The sequence below is a fragment of the Cherax quadricarinatus genome, unplaced genomic scaffold (genome assembly GCF_038502225.1).
Source record: "Cherax quadricarinatus isolate ZL_2023a unplaced genomic scaffold, ASM3850222v1 Contig672, whole genome shotgun sequence".
Taxonomy (NCBI): Eukaryota; Metazoa; Arthropoda; class Malacostraca; order Decapoda; family Parastacidae; genus Cherax; species Cherax quadricarinatus.
In genome coordinates, this window is record NW_027195698.1 from 73,206 (window position 1) to 100,988 (window position 27,783).

Here is a 27,783-nt window from a genome sequence, read left to right on the forward strand (position 1 = left end):
ATTATGACTAAACCGGCCATCTACTGATATTATGACTAAACCAGCCATCTACTGACATTATGACTAAACCAGCCATCTACTGACATTATGACTAAACTGGCCATCTACTGACATTATGACTAAACCAGCCATCTACTGACATTATGACTAAACCAGCCATCTACTGACATTATGACTAAACCAGCCATCTACTGACATTATGACTAAACCAGCCATCTACTGACATGACTAAACCAGCCATCTACTGACATTATGACTAAACCAGCCATCTACTGACATTATGACTAAACCAGCCATCTACTGACATTATGACTAAACCAGCCATCTACTGACATTATGACTAAACCGGCCATCTACTGACAGCATGACTAAACCAGCCATCTACTGACATTATGACTAAACCAGCCATCTACTGATATTATGACTAAACCGGCCATCTACTGATATTATGACTAAACCAGCCATCTACTGACATTATGACTAAACTGGCCATCTTCTGACATTATGACTAAACCAGCCATCTGCTGACATTATGACTAAACTGGCCATCTACTGATATTATGACTAAACCAGCCATCCACTGACATTATGACTAAACCAGCCATCTACTGACATTATGACTAAACCAGCCATCTACTGACATTATAACTAAACCAGCCATCTACTGACATTGACTAAACCAGCCATCTACTGACATTATGACTAAACCAGCCATCTACTGACATTATAACTAAACCGGCCATCTACTGACATTATGACTAAACCAGCCATCTACTGACATTATGACTAAACCAGCCATCTACTGACATTATGACTAAACCGGCCATCTACTGATATTATGACTAAACCAGCCATCTACTGACATTATGACTAAACCAGCCATCTACTGACATTATGACTAAACCGGCCATCTACTGACATTATGACTAAACCAGCCATCTACTGACATTATGACTAAACCGGCCATCTACTGATATTATGACTAAACCAGCCATCTACTGATATTATGACTAAACCAGCCATCTACTGACATTATAACTAAACCAGCCATCTACTGATATTATGACTAAACCAGCCATCTACTGACATTATGACTAAACCAGCCATCTACTGACATTATGACTAAACCGGCCATCTACTGACATTATGACTAAACCAGCCATCTACTGACATTATGACTAAACCGGCCATCTACTGACATTATGACTAAACCAGCCATCTACTGACATTATGGCTAAACCAGCCATCTACTGACATTATGACTAAACCGGCCATCTACTGACATTATGACTAAACCAGCCATCTACTGACATGACTAAACCAGCCATCTACTGACATTATGACTAAACCAGCCATCTACTGACATTATGACTAAACCAGCCATCTACTGACATTATGACTAAACCAGCCATCTACTGACATTATGACTAAACCGGCCAGGGTCAACAATAATCTCGCCTTTATCTTTCATGTGATGTTAACGAGAACGTTGTACATCTTCCAAGTTTAGTAGAAAAAGGAAAGTTTTAGGACCCATGAAATTGTGCATAATTTATTTGTTTCTATCTGACTTAAAGACTAACAGCCAAAACAAACACAGCCTATGTTTTTATGCTGTGTAATCCACTGTTAAAATCACATTGAAACTGCACAAAAAAAAAAAAAAAAAAATTGGTGATTCCACTCACCCCTCCCTTAATGTGAAGTTTTGGCAATGTATACCTCCAGTATGTTGATTGTGGTGGTTAATATGAAGAAGTTTGACAATATATGCCTCTTGTGTATGTATGTTGTACAGTGGACCCCCGCATACCGTTGGCATCACATAACGATTAATCCGCATACCGCTTGCTTTAATCGCAAAAATTTTGCCTCGCGTACCGCTTAAAAACCCGCTCACCGCTGTTCGTCCGAGACATGTCCAATGTACACCCTCAGCCAGCCTCACATGTGCCGCCCGTGCCTTTGTTTACCAGCCAGCCTCCGCGGTAACATCCAAGCATACAATCGGAACATTTCGTATTATTACATTGTTTTCGGTGCTTTATCTGGAAAATAAGTGACCATGGGCCCCAAGAAAGCTTCTAGTGCCAACCCTACAGCAATAAGGGTGAGAATTCCAATAGAGATGAAGAAAGAGATCATTGATAAGTATGAAAGTGGAGTACGTATCGCCGACCTGGCCAGGTTGTACAAGAAACCCCAATCAACCATCGCTACTATTGTGGGCACCAGAAAGGCAATCAAGGAAGCTGTTCTTGCCAAAGGTTTAACTGTGTTTTCGAAACAAAGATCGCAAGTGATGGAAGATGTTGAGAGACTCTTATTGGTGTGGATAAATGAAAAACAGCTAGCAGGAGATAGCATCTCTCAAGCGATCATAAGCGAAAAGGCTGGGAAGGTGCATGAGGATTTAATTAAAAAAATGCCTGCAACTAGTGCTGATGTGAGTGAATTTAAGGCCAGCAAAGGTTGGTTTGAGAGATTTAAGAAGCGTAGTGGCATACATAGTGTGATAAGGCATGGTGAGGCTGCCAGTTCGGACCACAAAGCAGCTGAAAAATATGTGCAGGAATTCAAGAAGTACATAGACAGTGAAGGACTGAAACCTGAACAAGTGTTTAATTGTGATGAAACAGGCCTGTTTTGGAAGAAAATGCCAAGCAGGACCTACATTACTCAGGAGTTCCTTTGTATAAAGGCAAAGGGGACAAAAGAGAGTGCAAAAATTATAGGAGGATAAGTCTGTTGAGTATACCTGGTAAAGTGTATGGTAGAGTTATTATTGAAAGAATTAAAAGTAAGACTAAGAATAGGATAGCAGATGAACAAGGAGGCTTTAGGAAAGGTAGGGGGTGTGTGGACCAGGTGTTTACAGTGAAACATATAAGTGAACATTATTTAGATAAGGCTAAAGAGGTCTTTGTGGCATTTGTGGATTTGGAAAAGGCGTATGACAGGGTGGATAGGGGGGCAATGTGGCAGATGTTGCAGGTGTATGGTGTAGGAGGTAGGTTACTGAAACCAGTGAAGAGTTTTTACGAGGATAGTGAGGCTCAAGTTAGAGTACATAGGAAAGAGGGAAATTATTTCCCAGTAAAAGTAGGCCTTAGACAAGGATGTGTGATGTCACCGTGGTTGTTTAATATATTTATAGATGGGGTTGTAAGAGAAGTAAATGCGAGGGTCTTGACAAGAGGCGTGGAGTTAAAAGATAAAGAATCACACATAAAGTGGGAGTTGTCACAGTTGCTCTTTGCTGATGACACTGTGCTCTTGGGAGATTCTGAAGAGAAGTTGCAGAGATTGGTGGATGAATTTGGTAGGGTGTGCAAAAGAAGAAAATTAAAAGTGAATACAGGAAAGAGTAGGGTTATGAGGATAACAAAAATATTAGGTGATGAAAGATTGGATATCAGATTGGAGGGAGAGAGTATGGAGGAGGTGAATGTATTCAGATATTTGGGAGTGGACGTGTCAGCGGATGGGTCTATGAAGGATGAGGTGAATCATAGAATTGATGAGGGGAAAAGGGTGAGTGGTGCACTTAGGAGTCTGTGGAGACAAAGAACTTTGTCCTTGGAGGCAAAGAGGGGAATGTATGAGAGTATAGTTTTACCAACACTCTTATATGGGTGTGAAGCATTGGTGATGAATGTTGCAGCGAGGAGAAGGCTGGAGGCAGTGGAGATGTCATGTCTGAGGGCAATGTGTGGTGTGAATATAATGCAGAGAATTCGTAGTTTGGAAGTTAGGAGGAGGTGCGGGATTACCAAAACTGTTGTCCAGAGGGCTGAGGAAGGGTTGTTGAGGTGGTTCGGACATGTAGAGAGAATGGAGCGAAACAGAATGACTTCAAGAGTGTATCAGTCTGTAGTGGAAGGAAGGCGGGGTAGGGGTCGGCCTAGGAAAGGTTGGAGGGAGGGGGTAAAGGAGGTTTTGTGTGCGAGGGGCTTGGACTTCCACCAGACGTGCATGAGCGTGTTTGATAGGAGTGAATGGAGACGAATGGTTTTTAATACTTGACGTGCTGTTGGAGTGTGAGCAAAGTAACATTTATGAAGGGGTTCAGGGAAACCGGCAGGCTGGACTTGAGTCCTGGAGATGGGAAGTACAGTGCCTGCACTCTGAAGGAGGAGTGTTAATGTTGCAGTTTAAAAACTGTAGTGTAAAGCACCCTTCTGGCAAGACAGTGATGGAGTGAATGATGGTGAAAGTTTTTCTTTTTCGGGCCACCCTGCCTTGGTAGGAATCGGCCAGTGTGATAATAATAATAATATAACGACAAACCAGAGGAGTGTAAAGTGTGCTTTAACAATTATAATGAAGAACTACGACGACCACGCACTCTGCCGTGTGGTCACACATTCTGCTCACAGTGTATTGAAGATACAAGCAAGAATGCTCAGCTCACCTGCCCCAGCTGTCATGCTGAGCACAGCGCCACAGATGCTACTCAGTTCCCGATCAGCTATGCTGTGGAGGCTGTGATAAAGAAACTCAGAAGTATCCAGGTTACATCAGTGGGAACAGTGTCAACAAAATGTGGTCAAGATCGCACAAGAGGCATCAGCAAGAAGTTACGGTCTTTGGTACAGGAACACAAGAACAGTATCAGTAACCTTATAAGTGAGTGTGAAGAAGCACTGTCCCAGCTGGGCAAGTACCAGGGGCAGGTGAGGGACTGGAAGACCCAGCATCACCAACTGCAGGACAGACTCTATGATCTGCTGGAGCAGAACAAGGCAGCAATAGAGCTCCTGGAACAGGAGGATACCAGTGTGCTGACTATGACAACAGAAGGAGAGGCAGGAAAGAAGCAGCTGCAGACCATGCTGGAGAGCCTCAACACAGTCAACACTGCACAGGAGGTCATCACAACCATTAATAAAGCTAATCACTACAATGTGGAGGTTGAAGATTGGATGAAGAAGTGTCAGGAACTCTTCCCAGATGTTAACACTGTTAACACTTTCAGTAAAGGTATGATGCCACAGACATTATTGAACTTTCTAAATAATTTCTTAGTTATTTTTTATGTACAGTATTGATTCTGTTATGTGAATATATACAACATCAAGAGCAATATTCAGTTATTATTAAATATATTAATCTTTCTTCTTTCAACACACCAGCCATATCCCACTGAAGGAGGGTGACCCAAAAAGAAAAACAAAAATTTCTTTACAAATTTAGTAATGTATACAGAAGGGGTTACTAGCTCCTTGCTCCTGGCATTTTAGTTACCACTTACAACACGTATGGCTTATGAAGGAAGTATTCTGTTCCACTTCCCCATGGAGATAAGAGGAAATAAACAAGAAAAAGAACTAGTAAGAAAAGAGAAGAAATCCCAAAGGGGTGCATTTGTATGTTTGTACATGCATGTGTTGTTTGACCTAAGTGTAAGTAGAAGTAGCAAGACTTCTACTTGCATATTTATGACACAGAAAAAGACACCAGCAATCATATCATTATGTAAAACAATTAAAGGCTCTTTGTTTTACTCACTTGGTAGGACAGTAGTACCTCCCTGGGGGGTTGCTGTCTACCAACTTACTACCAGAGGATCACAGTGCCTCCCAGGGTGGATGCTGCCTACCAACCTACACCCACAGGATGGCAGTACCTCCCTGGGTGGATGCTGCCTACCAACCTACTACCACAGGATGGTAGTACCTCCCTGGGTGGTTGCTGTCTATCAATCTACTACCACAGGATGGTAGTACCTCCCTGGGTGGTTGCTGTCTACCAATCTACTACCACAGGATGGTAGTACCTCCCTGGGTGGTTGCTTCAAGATATATCCAAGGAAGGTTGAAGAAAGGTATGGGTGATATGCTAGGAAGGGTTGAAGGATGGTACAAGGGATATCCTAGGAAGGTATAGATGATATCCTAGGAAGGTACAGGGGATATCCTAGGAAGGGTTAAAGGGAGGTACAAGGGATATCCTAGGAAGGGTTGAAGGAAGGAACATGGGATATCCTAGGAAGGGTTGAAGAGAGGTACAGGGGATATCCTAGGAGGGCATAGATGATATCCTAGGAAGGTACAGGGGATATCCTAGGAATGGTTGAAAAGAGGTACAGAGGATATATTATGAAGGGTTGAAGAAAGGTACGTGGATATGCTTGGAAGGGTTGAAGGGAGGTACAGGGGATATATTAGGAAGGGCTGTAGGGAGGTACAGGGGATATATTAGGAAGGGCTGTAGGGAGGTACAGAGGATATATTAGGAAGGGCTGTAGGGAGGTACAGAGGATATATTAGGAAGGGCTGTAGGGAGGTACAGAGGATATATTAGGAAGGGCTGTGGGGAGGTACAGGGGATATATTAGTAAGGGCTGTAGGGAGGTACAGGGGATATATTAGGAAGGGCTGTAGGGAGGTACAGAGGATATATTAGGAAGGGCTGTAGGGAGGTACAGAGGATATATTAGGAAGGGCTGTGGGGAGGTACAGGGGGATATATTAGCAAGGGTTGAAGGGAGAGTGTGAGTTATATTATAAGACATAAGTCTTAAGTAATCAACAGTTGTGAAAGTGTCAGAGTGGAGTCAGATTGTTGCTGACATCCAGCATTAATGTTTGTGTTGGTAATGACACTTGCAGGAGACCATTAAGAAGGCCCAGGACAACATCACCACAGAGACAGGTGCCACAACTGCCACTGTTCTCCAGGGAGACTCAGCCTCCACCATCATGGAGAAAGTTAAGATAATTACTGGTGAAATCCCTCCAGCGACATTAACTGTAAGTTGAAAGTCTTTGTTTCTTTTTCATGTTATACAATATTAATCATGATAACATGATGATGAAGATTTTCATTTTTAAAATTACCTACTTTCTTATTCCTATAATATGGTAACAAGCTTGTTACCTAACTTATTTATACACAACTTTTCATAATATTTTGACTGACAGGTTTTTCTAATATTCCTTATAGTTTTCATAGTCACAAAAATAGACATGTATGCACTAAACCAACTGAACCTCCTCTCCAACTCTCTGAAACAGTAAATAAAATGAATGACTTCTTCTCTACCATAGTAATAAATATAGCCAAAAAGTTCTGAGCTCTCAAGCCCAGTTTAGTGATTACCTAGCTGATAACTATCACACTTCCCTCTACCTATTCCAAACTAATTCTACATACATTACTTCTATAATAAAGTCACTAACAAAACCCAAAGTTAAGTTAATTTATGACTACTGATATATAAGAAAGTTGTTCGTGTGTTACCCAACAGGCTATCTTCAGAAAGTGGGCATTGCCAGTAAGCAGAACACCATATTTTCTGCTTATAAATGCATTCAAATACCAGATAAGTTTACAATAATATATACAGCCTCTCCTCACTTAACAACGGAGTTCTGGTCCTAAGGCAACATTGGTAAACAAATTTGTCACTAAGTGAGGAGCATACTATAATGGTAGTGGGTTTGAGTCAACCATTTATAACATTTCTGGTATATTTTTGAACGTTTATACAGCAGTGTACTGTATACTGTAATAAACAAAATAGAGGAAATTAGCTCTGATATACATTATTTAGGTATGTATACTGGTCAGAGAGCCCATCATAAGTCCGAGTCATCGGTAAACAAGTATGTCACTAAGTAAGGAGAAGCTGTATTATGCTGACAGTAGAACTAGGCATTAAAACAATAAAAAGTAAAATACATACACAGTATATTCACTACACAAGTATATTCAGCTACACAACCCAGGGCAACATGGGTTTAGAACAGGTCGCTCCTGTCTGTCTCAACTATTGGATCACTACGACAAGGTCCTAAATGCACTAGAAGACAAAAAGAATGCAGATGTAATATATACAGACTTTGCAAAAGCCTTCGACAAGTGTGACCATGGCGTAATAGCGCACAAAATGCCTGCTAAAGGAATAACAGGAAAAGTCGGTCGATGGATCTATAATTTCCTCACTAACAGAACACAGAGAGTAGTCAACAGAGCAAAGTCTGAGGCAGCTACGGTGAAAAGCTCTGTTCCACAAGGCACAGTCCTCGCTCCCATGTTGTTCCTCATCCTCATATCCGACATAGACAAGGATGTCAGCCACAGCACCGTGTCTTCCTTTGCAGATGACACCCGAATCTGCATGACAGTGTCTTCCATTGCAGACACTGCAAGGCTCCAGGAGGACATCAACCAAATCTTTCAGTGGGCTGCAGAAAACAATATGAAGTTCAACGATGAGAAATTTCAATTACTTAGATATGGTAAACACGAGGAAATTAAATCTTCATCAGAGTACAAAACAAATTCTGGCCACAAAATAGAGCTAAACACCAACGTCAAAGACCTGGGAGTGATCATGTCGGAGGATCTCACCTTCAAGGACCATAACATTGTATCAATCGCATCTGCTAGAAAAATGACTGGATGGATAATGAGAACCTTCAAAACTAGGGAGGCCAATCCCATGATGACACTCTTCAGGTCACTTGTTCTATCTAGGCTGGAATATTGCTGCACACTAACAGCACCTTTCAAGGCAGGTGAAATTGCTGACCTAGAAAATGTACAGAGAACCTTCACGGCGCGCATAATGGAGATAAAACACCTCAATTACTGGGAGCGCTTGAGGTTCCTGAACCTGTATTCCCTGGAATGCAGGCGGGAGAGATACATGATTATGTACACCTGGAAAATCCTAAAGGGACTAGTACCGAACTTGCACACGAAAATCACTCACTACGAAAGCAAAAGACTTGGCAGACGATGCAACATCCCCCCAATGAAAAGCAGGGGTGTCACTAGCATGTTAAGAGACCATACAATAAGTGTCAGGGGCCTGAGACTGTTCAACTGCCTCCCAGCATACATAAGGGGGATTACCAACAGACCCCTGGCAGTCTTCAAGCTGGCACTGGACAAGCACCTGAAGTCGGTTCCTGACCAGCCGGGCTGAGGCTCGTACGTTGGTTTGCATGCAGCCAGCAGTAACAGCCTGGTTGATCAGGCTCTGATCCACCAGGAGGCCTGGTCACAGACCGGGCTGTGGGGGCGTTGACCCCCGGAACTCTCTCCAGGTAAACTCCAGGTTAATGAAGGGTGAAAAGTTAGTAATATTTAATTGTAGAAAGTCAGGTGTAGGTAGACCTGGCTCCCACTCCCAAATGTAATACATAATATTTAAACTCTTAACTGTCCATATGTAGATCTACTTTGTTACTGCTGGTGCTTCAAATGTAGATCAACATTTTAACTTTCCTGCCTCCAAATTTGCCTCAAATGACCTGAGATGCCTGGTAAGTATACAATGGGTCTTCACACCTGGTATGAGCAGTATTAAAAAACCTGGGACTACTTAGTACCTTGTGGGAATAGCAGATCAATTGAGCGCCATCTAGAACAAAGAACGTGGCAAACACCAGGGATTCACTGATGTCATGTTGTATTTGCATTTCCTTATAAAGAGCAGTTGACCCTTAGTTTAGTGGCTTTGAGAGAGATGTTTCCACAAGTGGTCAAGGAAAAATAAAAAACCTCAATAATAACCCATGTGCAACATTTGTGCAACATCCTTTCATTTTTGATACCACTGGTAGTGTCATCCTGCCAGAATATCCTATAGCATACACCCTAAGTAAAGAGAAATAATTCTGGAATGTGTAATATGTGTTCAGCAGGCTGGCTGGCCGGGTAGGTGGGTGGCTGATTGACTTTGGTTGTCTCTATTCCTTCTGTCTGTATCTATTTCTGTCTGTATCTATCTCCATTTGCATATATCTCTGTTTGTATATATCTCTGTCTCTGTCTATCCCTGTCTCTGTCTCTCCCTGTATCTCACAGGTACACATAAGCACAGTTATCATACAAAGTATAAATTACATAGGATAACCCCAAAAAATCCAGACAAAGTGTGATACTGTGCTTGTAGATATAAGACATAATAAGCATGACTGGCAAGTAATACACATTTTTCACTTGATCAGGAACCAGACATGACGACTCTGCATCGTGTGTAAGTAAGTAAGTAAGTAAGTAAGTTTATTCAGGTATACACAAATACAGTTACATAGAATTATCATATATAGCAGCATATGTGTAGAGAACCTAGGATAACCCAAAAAAGTCAGACAGAGTGACTTATTTCCATTGGGGTCCTTTTACCTTATTATTATAGTATAAAGGTTATAATATTTTCTTATTGTTCTACAATGAAGATAACATCTTATTATCATACTAAAAAGACTATCTGCGACACCAAGGTCATTAAGACTATCTACAATACGAGGGTCATTACAAGGAATAAGGTAAAATTTACACGTATGTTAGCTAAAAAATAGAAAATCATTCCCCTCCCTTTCTGTAGCTACATTCATCAGACACCTTTTGGCACTCTTCTTGAACTGGTTCACGCTATGACTGGCTTTGACATGTGCGGGTAGTCTGTTCCATTCCTTTATTGCTGTACAATAAAAGGTGTTTGAAGCCTGGCCACTGACTGTGGGTACTACAAAGTTGTGCTCTCTCCCCCTAGTTCTATGATTGCTTTGGTTCCCAGCCTTGACAAAATTGACAGCAAGATATTCTGGACATTGCTTGTGAGCAATTTTATAAACATGATTTAGCTTCAGTTGTTTTACTCTGTCTTCAACATTCAGCATATCCAACTGCTGTAATTCATCCTGGCCTACATGTTCTCTTGGTCCCAGCCCCAGGATGAATCTTACGATTTTGTTCTGGGTGATTTGCAGTCTATCTTTCAGTTTTTTTGTCAAGGCAGAGTACCAAGAAGAGCAAGCGTAATCCATATGGCATTGTATAAGGGCTAGACATAGAGTCCTGCGAGCCTCAGTAGGTAGACACTGTGCTTGTCTATACAGGAACTTCAGTCTGGCATTCGCTTTCTTTACTACACTGTTCCCTATCAATTCTCCTGACATGCATGGGTCAAAGGGGATTCCCAAATATTTTACTGATGAAACCAAAGTGATGGGCTCCCCATTACATTGAACATTAAAATTATTTACCCTTCTCAGTTTATGTTTTGTGCCAAAGAGAATGGCTTCAGTTTTCCCTAGGTGTAATGATAGTTTGTTGTCTACTAACCATTTGCTGCAGGACTCCAGTTCCAGTGTTAAAACATTAGCAATATCTTGTGGGTCTTTACCTGACACTAACAGAGCACTGTCATCTGCATACAGTAGGAGTTTGCACTTGACACTGATAGGCATATCATTGACATAACATAAGAATAATAAGGGACCCAGAATACTACCTTGGGGAACTCCACATGTTATCGGCAGGGGTTCTGATTCTGTTTTGTTGATTTTGACTATTTGTCTCCTGTTGCTAAGGTAGGACTTAAACCAGTCTACAGAACCTATACCGATAGTTTGAAGTTTATTACATAATATATTGTGGTTGACAGTATCGAAGGCCTTTTGCAGGTCTAAGGTTACCATGCCTATGAGGTTCCCCTTTGACATTTCAGTTCTCAGGTAATCCATCAGATTAATAAGGGAGGTGTCGGTTGAGTAGGATCTTCTAAAGCCCGATTGATAGCTATGGAGAATGTTGTTGTCATTAAGGTACTTAACTACTTGAGAATACACCGCCCTCTCTAGAATTTTAGATATTATACTGAGTATACTAATAGGCCTATAGTTGCTTACATCAGACCTACTATTTTTCTTGAAGATAGGAGTAACTCTGGCCTCCTTGAACCCCTCCGGTACTGTATTAGTGGTGATTGATAGATTTATTATGTGAGCAATAGGGATTGACAGTTCAGAAGCACCATCTTTTAGGAACTTAGACGGGATGTTATCAGGGCCTGTGCTCTTAGTTGGGTTTAACCTGCTTAGTTCTTTTTGAATAAAGTCATGAGATACACTTACTAGTTGACAACTGTTTGGGGTTACCCCTTTATTGGTATAGTATGTTTGAAACTTATCAGAGTCTGTGTTAAAGGTATTTGATGCAGCTGGTAGTTTACTTACTAGTGTTGATGCAACAGATGTGTAGTATGAATTAAAGCAATTTGCCACCTTAGATGTTTCGTGGCATACCTCATTATCGATAGTGAGTACTATGTTAGACCTATCTACTGGCTTATGGCTATACCCCAACTGTTTTAGTTGTTGCCAGAGCTTTCTGGGGTTATGCTTATACTCTTCAATTTTTGAGCAGTAGTGCTTTGCCTTTGCTCCTTTTATAAGTCTCTGTACTCTGTTCCTCACCCTTTGGAATTCATTTAGTGCTGCAATATCCTGTCTGTTTGCTTTAAATCTTTTTAGCAGCTGGTCTCTGAATTTCATATTATCTAATATCTCAGTATTCATCCAGGGTTCAGTTCTTCGTTTAATCCTAACCTCTTTAACTGGTGCAATATTATCAAGGATGGTAATGAACATTGTTTTGAATTTTTCCCAGGCATCGTTTACGTCCGTGCAACTTGTTATCTCTGTCCAGTCACAATTGTGTAGCCTATTTACCAGTGTTTCTTTACTGTAGTTTCTAGTTGACCTCATTTTTATTGTCCTGTGTAGGCCTATCCTATCCCTAGTTATTTTCCTGGTGCAGTAAATGATGAAATGATCACTAAGACCTGTGGTAATAACGCCTGACTGACTAATGTTCTCAGAGCGGTTACAAAGTATGTGGTCAATTAGGGTGGCTGAGAACTGTGTGATCCGGGTTGGAGTATTAATAAGTTGAGTGTAACTATTTAATCCTAGAATTTGCTTATACCTTTTGCATAGCCCGTTATTTTGCTGCTGAAAACAGATATTGAAGTCGCCCAGTATTATTGTCTCGCAATTGTTTTCAACTCGGACAAGACTCTGGAAAAGTCTTCTAAGAACTGGTCCTGGGTAGGAGGGCGGTAACTAGTTCCTACTAAGATGGGTTTGGTCTTAGGAAGCAGCACTTCAAACCATAGAATCTCCAGTTTATTGTTATTTAAATCAGGTCTTGGGTTGTAAGCTAAGTCATTTCTAATGTAGGCACATACTCCACCACCCTTTCTGTTCCTATCTAAGCGTTTTATATTGTAACCATCTATTTTGACCTCGTCGTCAGTCACCGTATCATCCAACCAAGATTCAGAGATGGTTATAACTGCCGCCCTAATTTTGTTAGCTAGAATCCTAATCTCTGCCAATTTAGGAAGAAGTGATCTTGCATTGACATGAATAAAGTGAAGGCCTGTTTTCATAAAACAATCATAATCATCAATATATGGCAATGGGTCATTAGTATTAAAATTAGGTAAATCAATGTCATCACTGCTAAAGGGTAACTGTGCCAAAGTGCATTTGTTACACACAAAATGAATTCTGGCACCGTTGCTATAATTGTACATACATCCATTATGCACCCACCCCTTACACATTTTACATAAGGTGCCTTTTCCGTTTTTCATGCGTACTTTAGTACAGTGTATGCACCTGTTTGGTAGTGTTTGAGATAATAATGGCTGTATTGTCTCACATTGACCTATGTATGCATTACATATGGAGTTAAGGTTATCATTCCTAGCTGCTAGACCGTCATTATTGCCGTCATTTATCTGTCTGTTTTGCCTCTGCACAATAGTTTGAGGTCCTGGATTAATTTGGATATCACCACTTAAGAGCGCTACAATAAGAGCTGTGTGCCACTTTTTTTGTTTAGGTATGCGGTGTTGCCATACCTTGCGGCGATAGTGACATTTACTTTTCTGGTAGGATGGCAACTGTTGGGCTTTTACTGTCCAGGGCGCTGTTACTCCATTCACCTTTTCCAACCCCCATGACTGATTTCTTTCTTCATGGAATTGAAGAAGAAATATAAATATAATTATGGCAGCCTGTACCCCCCTAATGCCTGCCATTTTCACTCTTCGCTCTTTTACTCATATACAATAATATTTATTTCTCTTTTCCAGTCCCTAGTACACTTAGTATCTGCTTTAGCAATCACCACTGAATTACTAGTAAAATTTCCTCTTCAAAAACCCTCTTCACTGCTCACTTTTCCCTTAACTTCACAAAACCCTTACAATTAACCCCTTAATACACACTCCCCTTCCCATCTCACTTCACAGTCTGGCTTCCCCAATTAACTTCTAACTCCTTTCCATTCTGGTAGATCAGAAAGGTTTAATCCATGGTTTTATCCTTCCAAATCCCCCTCAGTTCCATTTATCGGGGGTTGTGTGGTGTTGTTGACTGCCTGACCTGTTTTGCTGACTCAGCCATTTTTAAAACACTGAGGGGAGTAACGCCACCTACAACCTGACTTTCCTTGAGTTTATAGATATATTTGGCGTTTTCTGCTATGATTCTCTCACTGTACACTGGTCAGCTGAATATAGGTCAGCTACTAAAACATTAACCTTGGCTGTTTAACTATTCACTTCTTTCTCACGACTGGCACTGAGGGATATCCGACCTATAACCTTGGAGTTTTGTACTGTTGATTTGACGATGTCTCCTGTGTTTCCCTCTCGTTAGCACTGGTACAGGTGATATGATGGTGGTACAGATATGATGCTACTGTCAACAGATGAACGTCAGTAAAGATGAGAATTTCACTTCGCTAGTTGTACGTCTGGCAGTAGCGGCTGTTTGGATGCCGGTCAGCCATGTTTAAATGCTCAATTCTTTCCCTCGTTTGGCACTGAAGAAAAAAGTCCTACAGACCTGTCATTTCCTTGGAGATTTAGTTGATCAGGTTTTCTGCCATGTTGTCTTCCCGTTAAACACTGGTGCAGTTGATATGGAGGTCAGTTATTTCATTGTAGTGGAAAACGTCTCATGTCTGGTTCACGTCTGGCAGCAGGTCTGGTACTTGAATGCCGGTCCCTCTTTTGTCATATTTAGTCCATTTCGTTGTCGTCACCGTCAGTTTTTATGTCACTATAGGTTCCTTGCATGTTGTTGCAGCAGTACTTGCCAACTTGGCCATCACTGGAGTTCGGATAGGCCCAGGGGACGGCAAGATGTAGGAGCAGCCTTGTTGCTGCTTGCTGCGGCTGCGGCCGCCATTAGCAGTGGTGTTCTCTCTGATACAGAGAGACAGACAGAGACACAGGAAGACACATAGGCAGACAGAAAGACAGATAAGCAGACAGATAGACATGTTACATGTTTAATGTATAACAGTGAAAAGAAATAAACCATGGGTTCACTGTCAGCAGTGCATGATCATCAAGTGTCACTGAACTGCTGCACTGTCAGCAGTGCATGATCATCAAGTGTCACTGAACTGCTACACTGTCAGCAGTGCATGATCATCAAGTGTCACTGAACTGCTGCACTGTCAGCAGTGCATGATCATCAAGTGTCACTGAACTGCTGCACTGTCAGCAGTGCATGATCATCAAGTGTCACTGAACTGCTACACTGTCAGCAGTGCATGATCATCAAGTGTCACTGAACTGCTACACTGTCAGCAGTGCATGATCATCAAATGTCACTGAACTGCTACACTGTCAGCAGTGGAGTGACAATAATCTTACACCTTCCTTCAAAAAGTTTCATACATACTCCACCATCTCTAAAACATTGGTAAGCAAGACACATAGGCAACAGTTAGACATCTTTAAACCAAAACGTTTCACCTACACAGTAGACTTCTTCAGTTGAGTACAGAGAGTAGGCAGGAGTAGTAGAGATGTGAAGACGATGTTATCAGTCCATCACACTTGAAGTTGAAGATTTGAGGTTGTCAGTCCCTCAGCCTGGAGAAGAGTTCTGTTCCATACTCTCAAACAATGTGGAGATCAAGTGTGGAAGTGTAGAAGCCTTCTAGAGGAAACTGGAGAAGTATCTTCACCAGGTGCCAGATCAACCAGGCTGTGATGGATATGTGGGGCAGTGGGCCTCCAGCAGCAACAGCCTGGGTGACCAGGAAAGTACAAGACGAGCCTGGCCCATGGCCAGGCTCAGAGAGTAGATAAACTCTTGAAACTTTTCAAAGGTATATCAAAGGTATCAAGCAACAGCGTAGAGACATATACAGTGGATCCTCGGGTTACAATATTATTCCATTCCATAGAGCTTGTCCTTAACTGATTTTATTGTTAGCAGAATTAATTTTCCCCATAAGATATAATGGAAATCCAATTAATCTGTTCCAGATACCCAAAAGTACGTATTAGAAGAAAATTTTTTCAAATGAAATATACATTTTCCTTCGCAGAAAACAATGAGACATGAAAAATAAATAGATTAAGAATAAATGACACTTATCTTTACTGAAGATTTATTGATGAGTGATGAGATGGGAGAAGGGGAGATGATGGAGGTGTATTATTGTTGGAAGGGGAATCCCCTTCCATAAGCACATTAGGTAGCAAGTCCTTTTACGGGGTTACTTCCCTTCTTTGTTTTTTAATGCTACTGGGAAAAACTTGACAGTCACTGGACCTCAGTCGCACCAAAAATCTGTCCATAGTGCTCTGTTTCTGGCATTCCTTTAAGATTTCCCTAAATTGGGACACAACATTGTCATTGTAAAAGTCACCAGCACAGCTTGCAACAGCTGTGTTGGAGTGATGTTCATCCATAAAGGCTTGCATCTTTGTCCACATTGTACAAATGTCCTTAATTGTTGAAGAAGGCAACTTCCTCTATCTCTCTCTCCCCTCCTCTGAAACAATTTCCTCAGCTGTGGTCTCTTGCTGTTGCAGATGCTCTTGCAGCTCATCAGTGGTTAGCTCTTCATCATCGTTCTCCACCAACTCTTCCACATCCTCCCCACTAACCTCCAACCCCATGGACTTCCCCAATGACACAATAGATTCCACAACTGGTATAGGCTCCTCAGGATTAGCCCAAAATCCTTCAAAATCCCTCTCTTGTACATATGGCCACAATTTCCTCCAAGCAGAGTTCAAAGTCCTGCAAGTCACTCCCTCCCAAGCCTTACCTATAAGGTTTATGCAACTGAGGATACTGAAGTGATCTTTACAAAACTCACTTAGGGTCAATTCAGTGTCTGAGGTCACTTCAAAGCACTTTTGAAACACTTCTTTGGTGTACAGTTTTTTGAAATTTGAAATTACCTGCTGGTCCATGGGCTGGAGGAGAGGAGTGATGTTAGGAGACAAAAACCTGACTTTTATGAAACTCAACTCCCCCACAATTCGCTCTTGCAAGTCTGGAGGACGAGCAGGAGCATTGTCTAATACCAGGTGGCACTTGAGGTCCAATTTATTTTCCAGGAGGTATTTTTTCACAGTGGGACCAAACACATGATAGAACCATGAGGAAAATGTCCCTAGTGACCCATGCCTTACTGTTTGCCTTCCATATCACACACAAATTAGCCTTGACGACACTGTTTTTCTTGAACACTCTGGGAGTTTCAGAGTGATACATGAGTAAAGTCTTCACTTTGCAATCCCCACTAACATTACTACAAAACATAAGAGTTAACCTGTCTTTCATAGGCTTGTGTCCTGGGAGTTCCTTTTCCTCCTGAATAATGTAGGTCCTGTTTGGCATTTTCTTCCAAAACAGGCCTGTTTCGTCACAACTGAACACTTGGTGGTGTTTTAATTTTCAGCCTCTATGTACCCCTTAACCTGTAAATGGTCCAAATGTATACTATATACATTCTTACTGCTAGTTCCCCAAACACATATATATGTAAGTTTTATTTTTCCTGCCTCCAAATTTGGCATGATTGCCCTGAGATGCCTGGTCAGCATAGAATGGGTCTTAACACTCGGTGTGCACCATATTAAAAAAATCTGGGACCACTTAGTACCTTGTGTGAGTGCCAGTTAAAATGAGTGCCAGCTAAAGCAAACAGTGCAGCAAACACCAAGGATTCACTGATGTAATGTCATATTAACACTCCCCTTTTAAGAGGAAAGTGATGTTGACCAAGTTTAGTGCCTGTCTATCTGTCACTGTCTTTTTGTCTCTGTCTATCTGTGTCTGTCTCAGCCTGTCTCTGACTACCTGCCTGTGTCTCTGCCTGTCTCTGTCTATCTGTCTGTATGTCTCTGGCTATCTGTCTCTGTCTACCTGTCTCTGTCTACCTGTCTCTATCTTCTCTGTCTTTTCTATCTGTCTCTGGCTATCTCTTCTTATCTCTATCTCATAGATACATATAAATACAATTATAGAAAGTGTAAATTACTTGGGATAACCTAAAAAAATCTGAAGTGCTATACTGTGCTTGTAGATATAATGCATACGAATACCTGTTGATTCACAGTGGTTCTCTCTGAGACAGAGAGACAAGCAGAGAGACAGAGAGAGAGACAAGCAGATAGAGAGACAGATAAGCAGAGACAGAAATGCTGATGCTCATCAAATGTCATTCCTTATCAAACTCTTATCACTGCCATCCCGGATGCTTGTCGCTGACATCATGCTTCAAGGGAACTTCTGCTTCTTCTTCCTTCTTCTTCCTTCTTCCTTCCTTCTTCTCCAGTCTTCTTCCTTCTTCTTCTTCTGTACACCTCTGTATCCAAAACATTGCTGGGACCTATAGATACTTGGTATATATTCCTATACAATAGTAAATAATCAAGGCAGGTGTAAATGTCCACCTGACAATGTGTTTGTGACAATGTGAGTACAATTTCAGTACCTAATATTAATGTCAGAACAAAGATTGGTCATGAAGTGACAAGAACTACTATAAATTGCAATTATCAGAGCATAAAAATTACATAAAATAATATGAAAACCAGAAAAAAAGGTATATCGTCAACACTTCTGCAAGCGGCAGGACTCCGTGTTGCCATCAGGTAATTGCCAAGTACCAACTTCGTGCCCTCATATCATGGTAAATACTGACCCTAAAAAAATTTTTTTATCTTGTAACTCCTAGAAAAATGTGTCCTTTATTTCTATATAAAAAGAACTATTTTTTTATTTTTCAAAATATTCGGGGCACTGGGGTATATATACGTGTATATATACATACATGTACAGTGGACCCTCAACCAGCGATATTAATCCATTCCTGAGAGCTCATCGTTAGTCAAAATTATCGTTAGTCAAGTTAATTTTCCCCATAAGAAATAATGGAAATCAAATTAATCCGTGCAAGACACCCAAAAGTATTGAAAAAAAAAAAATTTTACCACATGAAATATTAATTTTAATACACACAAAGTGAAGATTACATGCATAGTTGTTAGGTAAGACACATATGCAACAGTTAGGTATCTTTATTATGAAACGTTTCGCCTACACAGTAGGCTTCTTCAGTCAAGTACAGAAAAGTTGATAGAAGCAGAAGATACTTGAAGACGATGTAATCAGTCCATCATACTATGGAACAATGCTCTTCTCCAGACTGAGGGACTGACCACCTCAAAACTTTAAGGGTGATGGACTGATTACATCGTCTTCAAGTATCTTCTGCTTCTATCAACTTTTCTGTACTTGACTGAAGAAGCCTACTGTGTAGGCGAAACGTTTCATAATAAAGATACCTAACTGTTGCATATGTGTCTTACCTAACAACCTGTCGGTATTTTATACCATTTTAATGTTCACATGCATAGTTACATGACACTTACCTTTATTGAAGATCTGGTGATGATTGATGGGATGGGAGGAGGTGAGAGGTGTTAGTGTTTAGAAGGGGAATCCCCTTCCATTAGCACTTGAGGCAGCAAGTCTTTTTCTGGGGTTACTTCCCTTGTTCTTTTAATGCCACTAGGACCAGCTTCAGAGTCACTGGACTTCTGTCGCACAACATATCTGTCCATAGATACCTGTACCTCTCATTCCTTTATGACTTTCCTAAAGTGGTTCACAACATTGTCAGTGTACAGGTTGCCAACACGGCTTGCAGTAGCTGTGTCAGGGTGATTTTCATCAAAAAAGGTTTGCACTTCAAGCCACTTTGCACACATTTCCTTTATCTTAGAAGTAGGCAACTTCTTCGATTTCTCTCTCCACTCCTCTGAAGCAGTTTCCTCAGGTCTGCCCTCTTACTGTTCAAGATGATCTAGCAGCTCATCAGTGGTTAGTTCTTCACTGTCCTCCACCACCAACTCTTCCACATCCTCCCCACTAACCTCCAATCCCAAGGACTTCCCAATGCCACAATGGATTCCTCAACTGGCATAGGATTCTCAGGGTTAGCCTCAAACCCTTCAAAATCCCTTTTGTCTGCACATTCTGGCCACAGTTTTTTCCAAACAGAGTTCAATGTCCTCTTAGTCACTTCCTCCCAAGCCTTACCTATAATGTTTACACAATTGAGGATGGTAAAATGATCTTTCCAAAACTCTCTTAGAGTCAGTGGAGTTTCTGAGGTCACTACAAAGCACCTTTCAAACATAGCTTTTGTGTACATTTTCTTGAAGTTGGAAATAACCTGCTGGTCCATGGGCTGCAGGAGAGGATTAGATTAGATTAGATTTTGCCACCGAAGTGGCTAGTTTATTGTGCACCCCATATCCATCCTGTGGATGGTAGCGAGAGAGCATATGGATACACAAAAGGCCTAGGAACTAGGCCCCAAAGGGTTAACAGGAATACATATTGATTTATATCTACATATCTATAGTTCACTTATCTGTTGCAAGCAAATTTAGGAAATTTGCTTAGTATATCTGGTATCTTATTTTCATTAATAAGATATCTTGACATGTCATATAGGTTATTATACTGTCTGTCTCTGCAGGAGAGGAGTGGTATTAGGAGGCAAAAACTTCACCTTAATGAAGCTCATGTCCCTAGAAAGTCGCTCTGCCACATCTGTAGGATGACCAGGGGCATTGTCTAATACCAGGAGGCACTTAAGGTCTAATTTCTTTTCAATTAGGTAATTTTTCACATTGGGGGCAAATGCATGGTGTAACCAGTCATAGAAAAAGTCCCTAGTGACCCATGCCTTACTGTTTGCCCTTCACAGCACACACAAATTAGCCTTGAGGACATTGTTTTTCCTGAACACTCTGGGGGTTTCAGAGTGATACACCAATAAAGGCTTCACTTTGCAATCACCACTAGCATTGGCACACATCAACAGAGTAAGCCTGTCTTTCATAGGCTTATGTCCTGGGAGTGCCTTTTCCTCCTGAGTAATGTACGTCCTGCTTGTCATTTTTTTCCAAAACAGGCCTGTTTCGTCACAATTAAGCACTTGTTCAGGTTGCAGTCCTTCACTGTCTATGTACTCCTTGAAGTCCTGCACATATTTTTCAGCCGATTTGTGGTCTGAACTGGCAGCCTCACCATGCCGTATCACACTGTGAATGCCACTACGCTTCTTAAATCTCTCAAACCAACCTTTGCTGGCCTTAAATTCACTCGCATCACTAGTTGCTGGCATTTTTTTAATTAAATCATCATGCAACTTCCTAGCCTTTTCACATATGATCGCTTGAGAGATGCTGTCTCCTGCTATCTGTTTCTCATTTATCCACACCAATAACAGTCTCTCAACATCTTCTATCACTTGCGATCTCTGTTTCGAAAACATAGTTGCACCTTTGGCAAGAACAGCTTCCTTGATTGCCGTTTTCTTGCCCATAATAGTAGCGATGGTTGATTGGGGTTTATTATACAACCTGACCAGCTCAGAGATACGCACTCCACTTTCATATTTATCAATGATCTCTTTCTTCATCTCCATAGTAATTCTCACCCTTTTTGCTGTAGGGTTGGCACTAGAAGCTTTCTTGGGGCCCATGGTGACTTATTTTGCAGGTGCAATCACTATAAAGGCTGTGATAATATGAAATGTTCCAGCTGTATGTTTGGAAGTGACCGCGGTGGCTGGCTGGCTTGTAAACACTGGCACCAAAGGGACAAGTGAGGCGTGCTCAGGCCAAAGTGGACGCATATGGTACGGAACGAATAGCGCTGGTCGGATTTTTAAGCACTAGTCGAGGCAAAATTTTTGCGTTAAAATGTATCGCTAGTCAGATTTATCGTTAATCGATGCCATCGCAGGTTGAGGGTCCACTGTATATGTTTGGACCGTTTACGGGTCCACATATTTTTCAGGTGCTTTTTTGTCAGAACTGGCAGCCTCACCATGCCTTATCACACTGTGTATGCCACTACAATTCTTAAATCTCTCAAACCAACCTTTGCTGGCCTTAAATTAACTAACATCAACACTGGTTTCAGGCATTTTCTTAATTAAATCATAATGCAACTGCCTGCCTTGTCACATATGATTGACTGTAAAACACTATCTCCTGATAATTGTTTGTCATTGATCCACACCAATAACAGTCTCTCCACATCTTCAAGCATTTGCTATCTCTGTTTTGTAAGCATACTTGCACCTTTCGCAACAACAGCTTCCTTGACTGCCTTTCTGTTTGCCAAGAGAGTATTTTGCGATTATCTCTTTCTTCAATTCGCCAGTATTTCTCACCCTTTTTACCACAGGGTTAGCACTTGAAGCTTTCTTTGGGCCCATGCTGGCTTATTTAGCAGTTACAAGCACTAAAAACAATGGATTAATACAAAATGTATTGCATGTATGTGTGGAACTATCCGCACTGGCTTGTAAACAATGGCACACTTGCTATACATAGTGGCCGAGCAACTGCGGGCTGCCCAGGCTGTGTGGACGCATTCAGGATGAATGTTCTTAACCGAGTTTTTCATCGTTGACTGAGCCAATATTTTTATGTAAAAACACATCGCTATCCGATTGTATTGCTATGCGATGGCATCGTTCCCCAAGGGTCCACTGTACTGTCGTCGGAAGGTCAGATGTAGAGTGGTAGAAGCAAGAATGTAATCACTGAGAGGTCACATCCTTCTCAGATCCAACTATTCTCACTTCAAAAAGTTGTCCAAAGTGTTTTTGCTTCTGCACCAAGATGTCATTGTGTTGCAGTGTCTGACAGAGTGAATATCAAAATGGTATATAATACTGACAGGTTGGTAAGTAAGACACATAGGCAACAGTTAGATATCTTTATTCCGAAATGTTTCGCCTACACAGTAGGCTTCTTCAGTCGAGTACAGAAAGTAGGCAGGAGCTGTAGAGATGTGAAGACGATGTTACCTATCTGTCTTACCAATCTGTCGGTATCATATACCATTATGATATTGACCATGTTTAAAACATTTCTGCGACCTGTAAATACTTTGTACATACAGCTCTCTTCACTTAATGACGGAGTTCCGTTCCTAATACCGTGTCGATAAATAAATTCATCGCTAAACAAGGAGCATACTGTAATGGTAGGTGGTTTATATCAGTAATCTTTGACACTGCTTTAATGTCACCTTTGCACCATTTATAACATTTTCAGTATACATATTTTTAAATGTTTATACAGTAGTTTACTGTATACAGCGTCTCCTGACTTAGTGACATACTCGTTTACCAACATCTCGGACTTATGATGGGCTCTCTGACCAGCATTCATACCTAAATAATGTACAGGTACCATCCGACTTACGACCAAGCTTGGTTCTGACCAACCGATCGTAAGTCAAAATGGACGTAAATCGAACCTTTGAAAATTGTCGACATACTGGGTAGGGCATAATGTCAAACCTTACCTATATAAACTACCTACATAGTACTGTAATGTACAATCGTTATTTCATTCTTTTTAGCATAATTTACTTTCATTGCTATATTTTAGTTATTTATTGTTACGACTTGCTCTATGCCGCAACAATAGGGGGAATAAATACTTAGTTTTGGTTTTGGTTAGTTTTATTTACTACCAGTTATGAACCTTTATTGGTATCCAGTTAGTGAATTAAAATGACAATTCACTATTATCAATGAAATGAGACTGTACAATGAGGAACGTAATTCTGTGTTCAAATCCTCGTGAATTAAGCATAATACAACAATTTCTCCATGTTCAAATCCCCCATGAATCAAGTATAATACAATAATTACAATGAAGAGTCCAAATAAGAACTATTACCTGGAGTTTACCTGGAGAGAGTTCCGGGGGTCAACGCCCCCGCGGCCCGGTCTGTGACCAGGCCTCCTGGTGGATCAGAGCCTGATCAACCAGGCTGTTGCTGCTGGCTGCACGCAAACCAACGTACGAGCCACAGCCCGGCTGGTCAGGAACCGACTTTAGGTGCTTGTCCAGTGCCAGCTTGAAGACTGCCAGGGGTCTGTTGGTAATCCCCCTTATGTATGCTGGGAGGAAGTTGAACAGTCTCGGGCCCCTGACACTTATTGTATGGTCTCTTAACGTGCTAGTGACACCCCTGCTTTTCATTGGGGGGATGTTGCATCGTCTGCCAAGTCTTTTGCTTTTGTAGTGAGTGATTTTCGTGTGCAAGTTCGGTACTAGTCCCTCTAGGATTTTCCAGGTGTATATAATCATGTATCTCTCCTGCCTGCGTTCCAGGGAATACAGGTTCAGGAACCTCAAGCGCTCCCAGTAATTGAGGTGTTTTATCTCCGTTATGCGTGCCGTGAAGGTTCTCTATACATTTTCTAGGTCATCAATTTCACCTGCCTTGAATGGTGCTGTTAGTGTGCAGCAATATTCCAGCCTAGATAGAACAAGTGACCTGAAGAGTGTCATCATGGGCTTGGCCTCCCTAGTTTTAAAGGTTCTCATTATCCATCCTGTCATTTTTCTAGCAGATGCGATTGATACAATGTTATGGTCCTTAAAGGTGAGATTCTCCGACATGATCACTCCCAGGTCTTTGACGTTGGTGTTTCGCTCTATTTTGTGGCCAGAATTTGTTTTGTACTCTGATGAAGATTTAATTTCCTCGTGTTTACCATATCTGAGTAATTGAAATTTCTCATTGTTGAACTTCATATTGTTTTCTGCAGCCCACTGAAAGATTCGGTTGATGTCCGCCTGGAGCCTTGGGAACTTTATGGAAGTCAATCAGTAATCCTTCTTAAAGAGAAGGGTTATCAGACTCTTGGAATTAACAGCAAAGTTAAGACAATAGACACGATCTAGAATTATTGACCAAGTTAAGATCTCTGGGTTGAAGACCCGATCAGAGTCAGTGCTATGATCTGACTCACTGTTCAAATGCTCAGTGGTCTGACGTCAGGTCGGTCAGGAGATAGCGCCAGGCACCAATTCTGGAACCATCAGCCGGACTCTAAAGTAGTAGTTTCCCTCTTGCATAACAGAACACAGTAATCAACCTACTATAATACAATATAATATAATATAATAATGCCTAACGAATAACATTTTATTGAATACAACCTTGCTTGAGAGTACCTTTGATGATTTATACCGTACCCGATAATAATATATAGTTGAACCTGCTTTATCTAGCTAGTAATAAAGTGGTTTGTGATATATTACTACAGAACTTATTTTAACCAGGCCTTTTATTTTTGTATATAATGGAGTGTGAAGGAGGGGCCCCGCATAACATTTATGTACTGTATATAATGTATACATGGTAGTGAACTGTACTGTAAATTTTACATCGCGTACAGTATCATATGTTACTGTTATCTTTGTTTTGTCAACACTGTAGAATGGGAGAATACCACTGGTAGTGTCATCCTGCCAGAATGTTGTATAACCTATACTCTAAGTAAAGAGAAAAAACTCTGGAACATATGTAATACATATATCCGGGTGGGTGGATAGGTGGGTGGGTGATTGGCTGACTGAATATGGCTCTCTCTCTCCCTCTCTCTCTCTCTCTCTCTCTCTCTCTCTCTCTCTCTCTCTCTCTCTCTCTCTCTCTCTCTCTCTCTCTCTCTCTCTCTCTCTCTCTCTCTCTGTCTCTCTCTCTCTGTCTGTCTGTCTGTCTCTCTCTCTGTCTGTCTGTCTGTCTCTCTCTCTCTCTCTCTCTCTCTCTCTCTCTCAGGTACACATAAGTTATCATACTTAGTATAAATTGCCTAGGATAATCCAAAAAATCCAGACAAAGTCCTCTACAGTGGATCTGTGCTCCAGTGCCCTAAATTAATAATAATAATATTAATAATAATAATATTAATAATAACACTTATGTACTAATATTAATAATATTAAACTATAATATAATAATCATGTCCACTCATTACTTACTTTAAAATATCTGTAGTCTTAATGTAGAGTGAGAGGTGAGTAAACAAGATTAAATGAATAAACGAGGGGGGAAGAATGAGAGTAGAAGGTTCTCAAGTTATGAAAACAAACGTCGTCATTGTTGTTACCAGCCCGGACACGAATGGTTTTTGTTCACTCTGTCAAGCCGACCAGGAAAAACATCTCATATTTGTTAATTTATATGTTTATATGTTACGTAGCATGTTTATTATATAATTTTGGAAAAAAAATCATAGATGGATTAAGCAAAATGTCTATATTGATGTTTTATACACATTTAATGCGCCTCAGTGATTATTATTGTTACTATCATTATAAATATGGTGTCTTCAATTACACTCTTAATGAGTGGCTCTGAGACAGACAAGCAGACAGAAAGACAGACACAGGTAGACAGAACAACAGACACACAGGTAGACAGAAAGACACACAGGTAGACAGAAAGACAGACACACAGGTAGACAGAAAGACACACAGGTAGAGAGACATACACACAGTTAAACAGACAGACACACAGGTAGACAAAAGATAGACACACAGGTAGACAGAAATACAGATGCACAGGTAGACAGAAAGACAGACACACAGGTAGGCAGAAAGACAGACACACAGGTAGACAGAAAGACAGACACAGGTTGACAGACACAGGTAGACAGACACAGGTAGACAGAAAGACACACAGGTAGACAGAAAGACAGATAAACAGACACACAGAGATAGACAGACATAGATATACAGGCAGTCAGATACAGACAGGTTTATGTGCAACGGTGAAAACAAATAGAGAGTTCAAGAGTAAGAGCCTTTCTTGCCACAATCTCCAGTGCAAGATTCATACTTCATCTTAGGGGCCAAGGTGAGATTTACTGTCCAGTTAATACAGTATGATGCTGCTGATAGAGCAGGGTTACTCAAACTGATGCTGCCTGCATGACGCACTGCCGCCGTGAGTATCGTCAACTCTTGTACAGCGGTGTGCATCAGCCAGCCCAGCCCAGCTGCCAGATACACGGTCGTAAGTCGAGTGGACGTATGTCGAGCAGGTCGTAAGTCGGATGGTAGGTGTATATTAGAGCTGATTTCCTCTATACTGCTTATTTCAATATACAGTACACTACTGTATAAACATTTAAAAATATACTAGAAATGTTATACATGGTGCAAGGGTGACATTAAAACAGTATCAAATATGGTTGACACAAACTCACTACCATTATAGTATGCCTCTCACTTAGCGACAAATTCGTTTAATGACGTGGTCTTAGGAATGTACAGTGGACCCCCGCATACCGTTGGCATCACATAACGTTAAATCCGCATACCGATACATTTTATCGCTAAGATTTTGCCTCGCATACCGCTAAAAAACCCGCTCAACACTATTCGTCTGAGACGCGTCTAATGTGCGGCCTGAGCCAGCCTCACATGTTCCGCCAGTGGCATTGTTTACAAGCCAGCCTCCGCGGTAACATCCAAGGATACAATCGTAACATTTTGTATTATTACAGTGTTTTTGGTGATTTTATCTGCAAAATAAGTGACCATGGGCCCCAAGAAAGCTTCTAGTGCCAACCCTGTGGTAAAAAGGGTGATAAATATTATCGAAATACTGTGGTACCATGGTCAACTGCTGCTGCTGCTGTAGCACTGTCAGCTGCTGCTGCTGCTGTAGCACCATCAGCTGCTGCTGCTGCTGCTGTACCACCATCAGCTGCTGCTGCTGCTGCACTGTCAGCTGCTGCTGCTGTAGCACTGTCAGCTGCTGCTGCTGCTGTAGCACCGTCAGCTGCTGCTGCTGCTGTACCACCGTC

General features: G+C 41.2%; 2 protein-coding genes across 2 annotated transcripts in view; both read left to right on the top strand.

The window, feature by feature from the left end:
* Window positions 1–4,277: 4,277 nt before the first annotated feature.
* On the top strand, window positions 4,278–5,051 carry LOC138851460 (tripartite motif-containing protein 59-like; the record flags this gene model as incomplete). Its single annotated transcript, XM_070080606.1, has 1 exon — window positions 4,278–5,051. A coding segment is annotated over one exon (774 nt), but the record flags the coding sequence as incomplete, so codon positions are not given.
* Window positions 5,052–5,297: 246 nt separating this feature from the next.
* LOC138851461 (uncharacterized) overlaps window positions 5,298–27,783 on the top strand; it is a gene marked incomplete at its 3' end in the record, with an annotated part of 42,127 nt that continues 19,641 nt past the window's right edge. Inside the window, exons 1-2 of the mRNA XM_070080607.1 lie at window positions 5,298–5,333; window positions 6,615–6,755. Of these exons, the coding sequence (XP_069936708.1) occupies window positions 5,298–5,333; window positions 6,615–6,755 (177 nt within the window). The remainder of the gene's footprint in view (window positions 5,334–6,614; window positions 6,756–27,783) is intronic.